The sequence below is a fragment of the Corvus moneduloides genome, chromosome 1 (assembly GCF_009650955.1).
Source record: "Corvus moneduloides isolate bCorMon1 chromosome 1, bCorMon1.pri, whole genome shotgun sequence".
Taxonomy (NCBI): domain Eukaryota; kingdom Metazoa; phylum Chordata; class Aves; order Passeriformes; family Corvidae; genus Corvus; species Corvus moneduloides.
In genome coordinates, this window is record NC_045476.1 from 23,532,141 (window position 1) to 23,546,628 (window position 14,488).

Genomic DNA, 14,488 nt, shown 5'->3' on the forward strand with positions numbered 1-14,488 from the left:
TCATTGGTCTGAGTCTTGTCTGTTCCATCCTTTTGGTTTTTGGAGGGTTTTTGTTAAAAAAAGAAGTGACATAAACCAATGGCATCACCCTCAAACAGCTCACAGTGTGGAATCCAATCTCTCTAGATTTCTCATAGTTTAATCAGACTGTTCTGGAGGTCAAAACCTTGAATCCGAGCTATAAGGTAGACCTGACCTATTTTTATTGCTGCATTTGAATGCTTTCCATGGAAGACACGCTCTCAGATAAAACTGCAGCATAATCGGAGCTTTTGCACCAGGTGGATCAAAGGTGGTTTGGGGAAGTAGTGTAGGACCAGAAGTGTAAAGTGACCTGGCAGAGCCACAGCTCCTTTCTGCTCTGAGACAGGAGTCATGAGGAGCATTTTTATGAATCCTGTGCATGTGACAATGACGCTTCTTTAGGGTTGAAACAACAGAAGCAGAGCCTGTCTAAAGGAACATACACATGCAGATGACACTTCTCTGACTCCAAAGAGCAGTGGGGTTGCATTAATCTGCTTTATTCCCCAAGAAACATGGCTGTAAATTGTGCAAGGATTGGAACCAGGGGGCTGCTAGTGCTGTATTTTCATAGTGAAGAAAGGGTTACCTGGCCTTCTGGCACTGTGGTTACTGGCTTTTGTTTTGTGAAGAGGCTGAAGCACAGATTGATTAAACAAAGAAGTCTGGAAATAGGTAAAAAGTCGTTATGATTTTTTTTTCTGCTCTAATCAAGTCATGATCTGTGATAAAGCAAAAACTCTCTGGCAGGGTTGGAGATGGGAACTTGATCGCTCCATGCCCAGCTCACTGCTCCTTCATCTGCTAATGCATCCTTGCTCTGCACTTTTATAAAATGCCTTGAAATGCTTTCCTTCTATTAATTCATTCCTACATTAAAAAAATAAACCCAGCCAAAAATGGACAGCAGTTCTGTGAAATTTGGAAGCCATCGGTATTCATGTGACTTTCAGAAGAAGCAAGGTTTATTTCAGACATTCAGCCAGCCTCCCTTCCCACTTCCTCCTTTCCCCAAACACAGAAAGCAGTCAGGGCTTGATTCATGGACTGTCTGATTATAATAAGTCTCACTTGGGGCATACAGCTGTATACCATGCTAGTGCACTACATGCTTTGTCTGCCTCCAGCACTGGGTTTTCAGTTCCTGCTCTGTGCTGTGGCTTTTGACTCCAGTGGCTAATTAAATAGCAAAATGTCTCACATAAGATTTCTTTTGGTCTTTTCAAACGAGTGCTTGGCAAATCAGAGAAATTAATAATTGGAAGTATATCTGTAGTAATTTTCATGGCAACAGAACAGTAAGTGCAATATTCGTATTATGAATATAGCTCAGTATTTATAGCTCTCCAAATATTTACAGAGATAAAGCCTTTAAACATAGCCCCAGCTTTCTGTCTTCAGTAGCAGTTTAAATAAATGCCATTTGGATAGAAGTTAAGATTGAGGAGAAAGGCAGCCATTTCTTGTCTAATACTGTCTCACTGGTATCCAAAAATTTTATGCCTGAAACTATGTTGTCCCTGTCCCATATAAGCCAGTGTTCATCTTGATATGCACCTCAAAAGCATTGGTCCCTAATTAGATAACTCCTGTGGGTAGATGGGTGCCCCATTGTCCTCAAATTCGCAAGGGTGAGAATTCGAAGTCATGCAGTTGCTGAAGCATTCGTGAGCCACTGAGTTGAAATGTGGCATTGAGGGTGTGTCTCAGATTGGTGGCGTCACCGAGGGATGCTGGCAGTGGCAGTGTAGCATGGCTGGGATGGGCACTGGTGAAGGGCATCATGCTGACGGCACCTGACACACGCCCGAGGATCCTGGGCCAGCCTGTGCTCACCACAAACGGGAGCGTGCTGGGTGCGAGCAGTGCGTCAGCAGCATGGCGAAAGGCAGGCTCACAAGTATGAGCTTGTCCAGGGTATCTGCCTAAGAACATGTAATAATTCCTTCTACAGAGCTCTTGTGATAATTTATTTTTAACTTGTGCATGTCCATGGGTATGATGGATGCTGAGGGCAAATGTTTTGAGTAGAAACTCAGTAGACTGAGGGGTTGGATAGTTTCAGGGAGGGCACTGTTGTGCTGGACTTACCCCCGGATGTGGATTTATAATCCTTGGAGCACAATGAGGCAGCAAGGATTACAGGAAGAACATTTCTTTGGTCTTGTGGTAGAAGATGTTTTGAGAGCAGTAATGATTTCTCTGTGTCCCAGTGAATAAGGTGCCCAGGACTTACAAATTCATTCCATTAGTAACTCCTTTTCTGATGGGCATCCCTCTTATGAGTCTAATAGTTTTAGGAGGAGTGTGACATGGGTTGGTTTTTAGGTATGTGTATTTTTGAGGAGGAAAATCCGTCCTAGAAGTCGGGAGCAGTGTCTTGCGGCTGGTTAGACAAGCAGATTTCATGGCTGTGCTGAGAGCTAGCCGCCACGAAGGCTGTTTTTCCCTGGATAGAGACTGAAATTACTTGTGAGCCAGTGACTGAGTGTACAGCGTCTCTATTACATTAAGATTAATAATTCCTCAGTGTATTTGCAGCTGGAAGTTTTATATAGATCTTTATTCATCATGATGTGAACAGCTGCTCTTTTGCTGCTCTGTTGAGTTAAGGTCCAAGTGGCAGCACTAGAAAGTGCCACATAAAACACACTCCTGCTGTTTCCATTCACTGTTCTCCCATCCAGCTCTAGTCCTTGGCCCAGGGTTGGCCCTTTGCAGGAGCAAGCCATCTTATTTTTATTTGTGGACCAGCTCTGACTACATTTGGATCTTAAAACAGTTTGAGTGAATCCAAGGAAAATCACTTTCAGAAAGAAAAAATAAATCCTGAAAGTAGCACAAAAATCTGTAGGAATTCCTGTTACAATTTTATTTTAAGTAAGTGAAGGCCTATGGGGTAGTAACATGTTTCATTGCACAGAGCATAATTTATTCACTTTTTTTGCTTAACTGCGTCAGATGAAGTACAGCAAAATTTGTCACAGCCAGAGGGTCACCTCAGCTCCTAAGGAAGTGTTTTATTTTTGAGGGGTTGTTCTGTTTTGCTGTGTTTTACGTTTACATTCTGAAGTCCGTCTGCTCTGGTGTTTTGAGTAAGATGCTCCTCTTTTTTTGGCTTGTGCTCTCATCAGGAGTGTCCCAAGCAGACCAAGTTTAGCACCTGAATACTCACTGATGAAGAGTCTGGAGCTGAGCTGTGCACCTCATCCAAAAACCGGCACCCCCTATTGCTGCCTGGTTGCTGGCAAAGGGAGGATTTTCCTGGTCATCCTGGTCAGGATGATGTGCCTTGCTCAATCCTAGGTACATGGAAGCCTGTGTCGAGAGATCTGGAAAGAGCAAGGGACACACAGGTAGCATGGCAGTGACTGAAACGTGTACACCTGCAGAGTGTGAGCTTGAAGGTGGAGAGAAACGGCTGGAAAGAGACGGGGATTCTTCAACACACAGAGCAAGGGACATGCCTCAGTGGTTTGTCGGTGCTCTGTTGATGCTGCCTGTCTGCCTCATTGGCACTGCCAGGGCTGCTTGCTCCTTGTGCTGTGGGGACCTGAATCCCCAGAGTGGGGGCTGCCAGCCCCTGCCTGGCTCCTGCTTTGTAGCTCAGGGTACAGATGCCTGCTCGTGCTCTGCTGCTGCCCTTCAGCATGCAGTACACCCCTGAGCTGCAGGACTGCCCAGCTTCCCTCTGGAGCAGAGGAGTTGAGTGGAGTTCCATAAACCAGTTCCCATGGCATCTGGGGTTTGGGAGAGGAGACTGGAAGGAGAGCTGCTACTGTTCCACTGCCTCAGGGCATCTGAGGCGTGTTTTTTTCTCAGACCTCCCCAGGCAAAAGAGTTCAGGGCCAAACCAGGTCAGAATAGGTAGAGGGAATTTTGTGTTGAAGGGGGCAGTCTTTTCCTGACTTTTTCCCAGAGGCGTAGGTTACTGGCTCCCTGAGCTTTCAGCAGCAGGTCCCTGGGCATTTTCAGCTGGGGGCATGGGGCAGGGCGGCTTGGTGGCTGCCCGGGCGAAGGTCGGGCAGGATCTCTGCAGCGCACACCAGAATAGATGCCCTGGTCTCCTGACCTCACCCCCTGTGCCTGCGCTTCACATGACAGTCACTGCCCACAAGATCAGCTTTTCTCTCCTGCCGTTCAAGCCCATGATGCAGTGGCTTACGTCTTCCAGTGCTTCTACGTGGGAGATGAGAGTAAATTCTTTTTCTTGAAAATCAGATTGATAACACTATTTTTATGCGTGCTCGGTGCTAACAACTGAAATCAATACCCAAAATGTTTGTGCACTTTCTTTGTAGTTTAAACAGCTTGATCTTTGATTTGGTTTTAAAAAATCAGGATGCTGAGCACTCACTGATGCTATTTTATTGAGGCTGTCTATTAGGTACACTTTTAAAACATGACAATTTGTTTCATTTTATTATTCATCATGTGCAGTTCCTGCAAAAAAAAAAAAGACCTGCTGCTTGAGAAAGTGAGCAATAAAGCTATTTGGTGTGTAGCTCCAAAGCTCTAGCTTAAAGAGACAAGCAGCACTTGTCTTGACTTAAAAATGTCACTATGTTATAGATTTTATTCTGTTTGACCTTATTTGAAAGCATTTCAATTACTTTCCAAAGCATCGATGGGAAAAAAGGGGAAAGAAGACCCCTTACACCAGACTGGGTTGTTAGTCTCCCCAGTGATTCTCACCAGACTGACTCGGGTATTCCTTGAACAGCTCTGGGAATACAAATGGGACAGATGGATGTGTAAGGCATTGCTGAGCATAAGCACTGTGGTACCTGCTGCATGCAGCATGGCCATCAGTTACATGGTCGGATAAGAAAACGTAGTTATTGTTCTGAATATTTTTAGAGGCATAAATGGGTGTATTTACTTGTTGTCTTTATATACCAAACATACAAAAACAGGCACGCACACAAGAAGTATTACTGATATGGATGTTCCCTGTGGCATTTTTTTGGCACATCATTATCATTAAGGAGGCAGCCCTTACAGGCCTCAAGAGTCTCAAGCAGAAGCTGCTGACTACTTTTGAGAGTGAATACTAAGTCCCTGGTCATGCCCTGCTTTGTTATTAGTGGGAGCTCAGCCTTTAATGCATTGGGACAGGCTAAGCCCTAAATTATACCCCAGTGTTCACTTAATATATTTGCACAAGAGTCTGGGTCTGGAGGAATGCACCACTGTAGGGTTCTTGCAGTCCTTTCCTCAAACTCCCAGTAAGTACACTTGAAAGCTATTACATAGTATAGCTCCCTTTCTTCCTGACTGATGTCATGGGTGGTGCAGAGGGTGTATCCGGCTGGTGCGTCCCGTGAGAACAGGACCATTCTTTCGGTGGCCTCCAGGAGCCTCTCCAGACAGAGGGCTCCTTGTTGTGACAGGTAGCTTTCTGAGCATTTCAGCAGATGCTTGGGCATGCCAAAAGCATAAAGCACTTGGAAAGGGAACATGCAGAATATTTCAACTGCGATTCTTAAAATAAATGCCATGGCTTAGATAATAGAAGTTTTCCTCACAGCCTGTAGAATAACCACTGAAGCTGAAATAGCATTTGAGTTAATGGATGTGACGTTTGCAAAATTTCCTCAAAATTATTAACTGTAGCAAGGCTTGGGAGGGTTTTGCTTTTTTTTTTTCTAGTGCTTATGTTTGAAACACTTCATCTCCTTCTGCTCATCATTTTCCAAGTCTGTTCAATTCCAGTTGGCAGATTTAATAGATGTGTCCCAGGCACACCTTTGGAATCCAGGCAGCCTCAGTATGCTCACGTGTGTGATAAACCTGAGGTCGTCATAGCTCTAGGACTGATTCAGACAGTACCTTGCAGTCGGCTCATGGCTGTGAGGGTGACAGCCCTGTTTCCCTCACACTTTGCTGGCCACTGGAGGAAGATTCCTGCTTTTCAGTGCCGTGGCACCCAGACACATGAAAACATCCAGCCACAGCACACAAGTGCATCTCCTCAGGGAAAGGCTGGGGTTTGCTTTGGCACCCTGCACTGAGATGAGCAGCAGCCTACTGGTGAGAATCAAGACATGTTGGTGGGAGATGGTGCTGGGAAAGTGATGATGGAGAGGTGTAGGAATCCCAGGGAAGGCTTGATGCGGTGGCGCAGCCGGTGCAGCCTTTTCACTCACTCTTGCATAAGACAGTGTAAGGTGACAAAGAGCTTAGCTGTGATCGGTCCTGTTCTGGTGTTAATTACCAGTGACTGCATCGCTTTTGATAGAATTAGAGGAGTGTATAATAGGCCTGCAATTAAGTCTGATTTTGATCTTAGCAGCTTCAGACAATAAAAATGAAAATATCATTTGAGATGAGTTCAAGTATTTTTTAACAGGGTTGCTCAAAGAGGAAAAGAGCAGAGTAGTCAGTGTTGGTCAGAACAAGCGAATATGACCTATTTTCATTTCAAAACCAATCATTCTTGGCCACACAGTTCTTATCTGCATACTTAAGTTTTTCCTGCATCTTTCCTTTGTACTGAACCAGGTGACTGCTGTATCACTGTCTTTGTTTGGGAAGGGAAATTCATTCAGAAACATTGTGCTCCGGGTCCTCTTTTGCAGCTAATTCCTTTTACGGTTTCCACAGCAGGGGAAAGTACACCTCTTTCCACTTGGATCTATGTATTGCCAAGCAAAGCATGCTTGGTAGGAAAGACATATCCTTTACTATGCATGCTGTAGCACCTTTGTCACCCATACTCAGCCACTGAGTTATTAAGAGCTTTGGACTCTGTTACACAGAGAAAAAGATAAAAATAGGGTGTCTGACGCATGCATCCCATGTTGCAGGCCAGGAAACTGAATCGCTTTTCCACCTAGTACAGTACCCCAGAGCATACATGGAAAATATGCATGGATATGAACATGCGAGATCTTTCCTCACCAAGTAAAATGCTCAGTCACCCTTTTTTCCCATCCCATTGTACATTGATCTTGTTCAATATTCCCTTTGACTGCTGGCAAATCTAACAGCCTAAAGTACCACAACTCTGCCTTTACTGACACTGCTCCTCACTGTTGAACATGTGACAGTAATATCATTCTCCCGTGTTTTGAGAGAACTATGGAATATTCTTACCCAGCTGACAGTAAGCAGGATCTTGCCCATTCTCCAGACATCTGCAGCATGCTGAAAACTCCCAAGGCTCAACACTGTCTGTCAAAGAAATCGTGCACTGGGTGCATAACCTAAATTAAGTCATTCACAGTATGTGCCCCTTTAAATGTTAATCCTTGCATCACTTTCTCTTATTGCTTCTGTTGGCATACATGATTATGTGACATAATATAAAAGTAAATAATGTGATGCAATGGGTAAAGCTCAAAGGGAAATACAAATTGAAGATCAGATGCCTTGTAAGACATAATACGACATCAAACTTACAGTGATGTGAGTGTGAGGTTTTCTTATTTTGAGAGCAGCAAAATCAAGCATATAGTGATTACATGAGTCTTTCTGGGTGTTTCTGGCACTAAGGGAGTAAGTAACTTGGGTAATGGATCCAAAGCAAAGTATGGCATGGCTCTAGGACAGGGCCTTTAAAAAAAGCAAACATAAATTTATCTTGAAGTTTACAAACCTTAAAAAACAATGCAAAACATGCATCTGAGATCTTATTATTTATTTTCCAGCATGTGAACACTTTTCAAGGGAAGGCAGGTGTGCAAAGCTGAGGGCTATGGGTGTTTGATTGCCTCCTGGTAGGAAACCTGTGGGAAAAGCACAAGCTGAGACACAGCAGTAGGTTACAAAGTATGGCAGCAGCCAGGTTCAGATTTTAAAATAAAGCCTGAAATAGCAGAACCCAATGCAAGACCAACATTTTTGGTCCTCTTTGCCCGTATTCAGTAAAAATATGGGTACCTTGGTGTGAGATTTTGCTTTTGCTGAATTGAGGTTTGAGTTACTCGCTAGTCTATTTTTACATTTTAAGCGGCCTTGTAATTCAATATGTGTTTGTTTTAATTTTACACTCTCCATAAAAAGCATCCTCCATGACGACTGGAGGCAATGCATAGAAATTTATTTGCCTGGCATGTCACACTGTCTTACTTTTCCCCCTGCAAAATCCGCATGCTGGTCTTGACCAAAAATACCCCGGGATACCTTGTGTCTCCTCCGTTACCTAAGCTTTGCTGCTGAGGCTCTGGAAATAGTGAGGTGGGAAAGATCAGCCTGGGACAAATCCAGGTCACTCTGCCAGCCCTGCTCACACACACCATTGGAATTAATGACCAGCCAGGGCTGTCATGTGGGGGGACAGAGTGGTGATGAGGAGGACAGTGGCTTCCCTGTGACCACTGGCTGTAGCAGGAGCACACCTGCAATCACTGACCTGCAGCTCAAGCTGCATGTCTGTCTCTGGGGGAGAAAGCCAGAAATCCCTCTTTTTGCAGCACAGTGCTGATGTGTGTGTTAGGGGCCATAGGAGTGGGTGTTCCATAGGGAGCTGGAGGGAGGTTCATAGCCCATGGCACCCTGCTAAAGGTAGTATACAGGCATGGCTCTGCTTTTCTCTCTCCGTTGTTTTGCTGATAGTGCAGATTTTCAAACTGCCACTAATGTGTTTTAAGTTTGACAATGCTGGTATGGAACCCCCATATCATATCATATCATATCAATCATATCATGTCACAACCCCCTCGCTCTGAGCTGCCTTTGTATGGTGTCTCAGGAATGCAGAGCTGATAAAATAGTGTAGTACTAGAAATGAGCCTTGTCCTCCTTCTATCCCTGTAACCTTCCAGCATCCACATGCCTTAGGTAAGGATATAAAAATTGCCGCACCAAATCAAGCAAACTAAAATGCTTCTGTTCTCCTCTTGGCTTTTCTGACCAAAGTGCGGGGTGAAAAATTTATGGTATGCCTGATTAGTGATGGCAGATGTATCTAGGCTCATCGTCCTTCCTTGCTCATGCACTGGTCACTGTGGTACCTGAAACTTTGCCACTATGAATTGCTGTTGCCATTCAGCATGTTTGATAGTAGAGGGAGGGCTTTGGGCCTGTTAGCACCCACCAGAATTTAGCAGGGCTTAAGGAGTAAAAATGATTCAAGATCTTTGTTTTTAATAGCATTCCTGCTATCAGATGGTAAAATACCCTAAAGAGGTAACATGAAATTGCTTTGTAAGATTTCAGGAGAGTGAAAACAGAAAAAAACCAAATAAAAGCAGCATTTGATACATGAGTTTCACCACTTGCTTTCAGCTTTATTTAACTTTGAACTTGCATGTACCATAAAACTAGTGTTGCTCCTCACCAAATTATGATAAATTTTGATCTGTCATACTCAGTGATGGTGAATAACTCATGCCCAAAACGACCTGAACCATTCACAGAGGAGCCTAAACCTACAACAAAGTGAGCAGGTTTGCTCTAGGGTGAGTCATCTCCTGGGACAGTGCACCTTCCCAACGTTCCTCTCTCCTGTAGTTGCTCCATCCTCCCTTCCCTTGAGACAAGGCTTCACCACTAACCCCTGCAAGATAACTGTTTTTGTGAGACTCATTTCCTAATGTCAGGTGGCAGCCACAAGTGGGACTTTGTCTGGGGACTCCACAGCAGTGGGAACCCTGATTAGCTTCTACAGGTTATGGTGCAGATGAGGTCAGGCTCTGGTTCCTCCACAGCCTGTGGCAGAAATAACTATTGTTGTCATCAGAGCAGTCACTGTAACATGGATGAGGTTCAAGGCAGGCCCAAGAGCTTCAATGAGATTTTTGTGCGATTATAACAAGAATGTGACACACATGGTTAGCTACTAATCATGTGTATGTGATCTGTCTCCATACTGTCCCAGGAGGTATTTACTAGCATAAAAATCAGCTAATGAGGGGACGGGTCACAAGCAGCAGAGTGCTGCTGCATGAGGGGTGTCCCAGGAAGCATGGGGATGGATGAGTTGTGTCCTTTCCACTTGCAGACTCCGTCAGTTTGCCTCCCTCAGTACTTTGAAAGAACATAGAGTTCATTGTGGTTTTTTGCTGAACACTGCAGCAGAATTTATGCAAAGTTTTCTGTGGATGTAGCAAGAGTGCTCAAAAGCTCAGCCCATGTAAAGTGCCTCAGGTCCTTTAGGATAATGAGACATTTTGTGAGCGCACCTTTTTATTGTACCAATATTACATTACAGGAAAAATGGAGGGGGGGAACTTAACACATAGCACCTGTCACAAGTTCTCTCCTTGAATTAGGCTCTCCCGCTTATAAAAATTTAATTGATTCCTAGCAGTTTATGTGCTTGGTGCTCAGTGGGCGTTTTCTGTTCTCTTGCCAGCTCCATGGTTACTTAGAAAGCGAGCCGCTCACGCTGCAGCTGTTCATTGGGACTGCAGACGACCGCCTGCTGCGACCCCATGCCTTCTACCAGGTTCACCGGATCACCGGCAAGACCGTGTCCACCACCAGCCATGAAACAATACTTTCCAACACCAAAGTCCTGGAAATTCCACTTCTTCCAGAGAACAACATGAGAGCAATGTAAGACCAAGCACTAGATCTGACTCCTAGCAATTTCCTCTTGGTCACCTCACTTAATTTCTCTGGTGTTTGTTTTTTTTTTTTTGTATACAATTTTTCTTACCCTATCTTTTTTTTTCCCCTAAATTTCTCTCTGTAATAGTAGGTTTTTACAACTTTGCTGAGACAAATTGCCCCTAATCAGCTTAACAGCAAAATGAACTTCACAAATATTTGTGACAACTGATTTGCTTTCATTCTAGAGTTTCAGCCAATGTGCTTATTTGCCATTTAAAATAAGTATCTCGGTTACTGAGCTGTAAATATCTCCTACCTCAGCTCCTGCATTTAGTTTCTAAATATGACACCTGTTGCTCCTATACGCACTAGCACAAGGAACAGAGCTGATTAAAATTTATCTTTTGATGTCAAAGGAAACTCTTAGAGAGCATTTCCAAGTACCCTCGTGGTTTTTCTGTGACAAATAAAACCACTCATTTCTCACATAATAAAACTCAGCATTTTTCATGGCACTTAGTTCTAGAAGATCTGCTTCTAAACAAGAAGAGTTACCTCTGAGAACCTTTATTCAAAGGTGATGCAGTTTACAGATTGAGTTGTTAAACTGGACTGTTTAGTGCTATGCAGAAAAGCAAGCATGGATGTCTTAGGATCTCTGAGTTATCTGAGTGATAATTAAGTGCCCTGTAGGCCCATTAAACATCTGTAAACATCATTACAGGATGGCATATAATGGCTAAAATAGCCTTCTGTGTAAGTGACGTACATGAGACCTTCCACATTATTTAATCCTGTCCTCTCTGTCCCCCTCCCTCAAATCAACCTAGCCCTTATCTGAGTTGTCTCTCTCCTCATTCAAATCATCCTAACCCTTATGTGAGGTGTCTGCCTTGGGAGGAATTTGTGTGCGTGCATGCAAGTCCAGTTCTTGGTGTGTGTGTGTGTGTAAATATAAATGTATTCATATTTATATACAGATGCATGCACCTTTGTGTGTATATATAGGAAGATAGAAAGCAAGCAAGAAATCCTGACCTCCACCAAACCACATACCATGGGAAAATTACGATTTCACTCCCTTTTTATTCATACAGTTTTCCATGCCTTAACGAAGTGGAAAATGGTATCAGACACCTGAAGTCCTTCTGCACATAGTGGTTATTAGAACCTGGTTAGCAGTGTCATGTACAACACGCCCTGGAGTGCCTCATGTAAATAAAAGAGTCAGAATATGCTTAGCTGCATTGCCAGCTGGGCTTAGAGTGATCACTCAAGACCTGAGAACCTCTCTCAGTGCATTGTGTTAAAAGTCATGACAAGCCTGCAAAAATATTGGCCCGTTTGCTGCCATCGTAAGTTGATGGGGCTACATTAGGATTAAGGAAATTTCACCAATTTGTACCCACACATATTTATCTGGCCCTTTATTTATCCAGTTTGAATCAAATTTTTGGTCATCTAGGGACATCATTACCATTTCATTCATCTATCTCCCTAAAATAAAGGTAAGTTACACAGTATGGGAGCCAAGCTGAATATTTTTGTGGTGTGAGTGTGAGACTGTAGCACAGCTCACTCAAGAATCACAAATAATGCTTTGGCATATATAAACCTTACATGTCAGTAGTCTAAAACTTCATGTAGCACTAACAATGAATTGAAATTTGGAGCCAAGGACTTTCCTCACACTTTGTGTGTTCAGGCCTTGATTCAGTGAAACACCAGAGCTCATCTGCACATTTAAACTTTTGCACATTTAGCTGTTCCTATTGACTTCAGATTTAATGTCCATGACTTTACAAGCTTGAATTTACGTACTTTTTCTCCTCTGAACTTTGGGTGTGAATTGTATGTCATTAATTACTCTGTTTAATTTACAAGTGTTGCTATAGGAGAGACAATATTGAGAAATGCACTGTTTCTTCCATATCTTATGGATATTTGCATAGAATTTTGACATGGGTACAAATACTCTGTAATTCTTACAGCTTCACCTGCTAATATGCATTGTTGAGAAGCTTTATTACTTTCATTAGTTTCTTTGATCATATCAGCAAGGGCATTTTTTAATTCTGAAGTCCATACTTTAGAATAAATGCAGATCAAAACCATGCTGCCATAGTGCTTGTTTGCAGTTTGCTTCAGAACAGAGCTTCAAAGGTCTGGAGGGGGAATTAAACTCTTTGAATAAAAAATAAAATCAACTATGCATATTCAGTGTAATAAAATGCCAGACACCAGTACCCAGAAGAAATTGCCATGTAGGCTTTGTAGTCATGGCCAAGGCAGAGGTATTTTTGCAGTGGGTTTTCGAGTGCGTATGTTTATATGTCTTTTGTTCTGGGAATTTCTTTGTTGAAATATTCTTTGACAAAAATCCTGACTTGTAAATCATCCAGGAGAAAACCAAAGTTAAAAAAAATGAGAGTGAGGTCAGAAATGGTAGTAGTTGTATCTGATGAAAAGCACATTTTTCCCTAATGTGGAGGGAGGACTCTGAGTTTAGTTTTTTTCATGCAGAGCTTCAGCTCAGCCCTCAGCTTGGGAGTATTTCCAACTCATTGAAATACAAGCAAATTGACAGTAGAACTGACCTCGGGGAGAGCTGTGCTCATTAATAAGCATTTTCAGGACTTTGCCCTAGATTGAAAATCATGTCAGATTTTTCTCCAAATTAGCTGTAACAAGTAAAATTGTTAGTAGCCTGGCGTTCTAGGTTAGTAACAGTTTCTGCACTGGTGTCACATCCCATTGACTTCTCTAGTCTCACTGTTTCTTTGGGCTTTGGTTAATCTTTAAGTACAATCCTTACAGAATGTGTTGGGGAGGACGGATCTTTTAGATTTTCTTCCTCTGGGAACTGCGATAACATCTTAAATTTGTGTGCTTAACAGCAGCCACTACCTGCTGCTACAGATAGCCCCAACTCAGCTGCTTGTGAGTGCAAGTACTAGAGTAAACAAAGTCTGCTGCGTTCAGCCTGGTCATTGGGTTGTGCCTGATGCAGGTTTTTAAGAAGAGCATGCAGGAGAGAGGGAAGATACTGCACACTTTTGTCTTCCTGAAGTCTTCTTGAAGTGAATTGAATTGCCCTGTGTTTCCTTTTGGATAGCATTGACTGTGCTGGGATATTAAAGCTCCGAAACTCTGACATTGAGCTGCGCAAGGGAGAGACAGACATCGGTCGGAAGAACACACGTGTGCGTCTGGTCTTCAGGGTTCATATCCCACAAGCCAATGGCAGGACCCTCTCCTTGCAAGTAGCTTCCAACCCCATTGAGTGCTGTAAGTAGCAACAAACATCCTCCTCTTGCTGGGTATTATCAGAAAATCTTTTGATCAGTAAGGTTGAAAAAGACATCTAAGATCATTGAGTCCATGGTTAACTCAGCACTGCCATGTCCACACAGCTTTTGAACAGTTTTTAACACTTCCACCACATATGCAATCTTTGTCCACACCAACATGCTCTACATTGGTTTTGCTGTACCTGTCTAGTTAGTGAACTTTAATCTGCTTTCGAAAAGTACGTGGTTTATATTGCGAACAGAGTACCTCTGTCTTAGGAAAAAATGTGTAGCTTTGTGCATTGAGTGCTGTAGAAAAATACATACTTACAAGTAAAGAGCAGTTAAACTAATAGCAGACCTGGGAGTGACAGAGCCTTTTGTTTTAGTGACTCCTTATCATAAAGGTAACTGCTGTAGAAGTTTTGGAAAACACCTCTTGTGTCCTATTCACTCTGTCTCCCCATCATAAAGCAAAAACCAGCAAACAGAACCCCAGCCCCTTTGATAAGGGGCAGGCAATATACTAGAGCTGACACGCTGGCACAAGCTGCCTGCAGCTTCAGAAAACCTCCAGAAACCAGGTTTCTGCACTGGGGGCTCTTTAAATGAACAAACTGTATTTTATCAGATACACTGGGGCACTCTTCAAAGATACCTATATCATGTTTGCT

The 14,488-nt window shown here is 43.1% G+C and overlaps 1 protein-coding gene across 1 annotated transcript in view; it reads left to right on the top strand.

Annotated features, from left to right (window-relative positions):
* The window catches only part of NFATC1 (nuclear factor of activated T cells 1), a 102,340-nt gene that overhangs the window by 24,023 nt on the left and 63,829 nt on the right, over positions 1-14,488 (top strand). Inside the window, 2 exon segments of the mRNA XM_032101847.1 lie at positions 10,325-10,527; positions 13,640-13,812. Coding sequence (XP_031957738.1) covers positions 10,325-10,527; positions 13,640-13,812 — 376 coding nt within the window.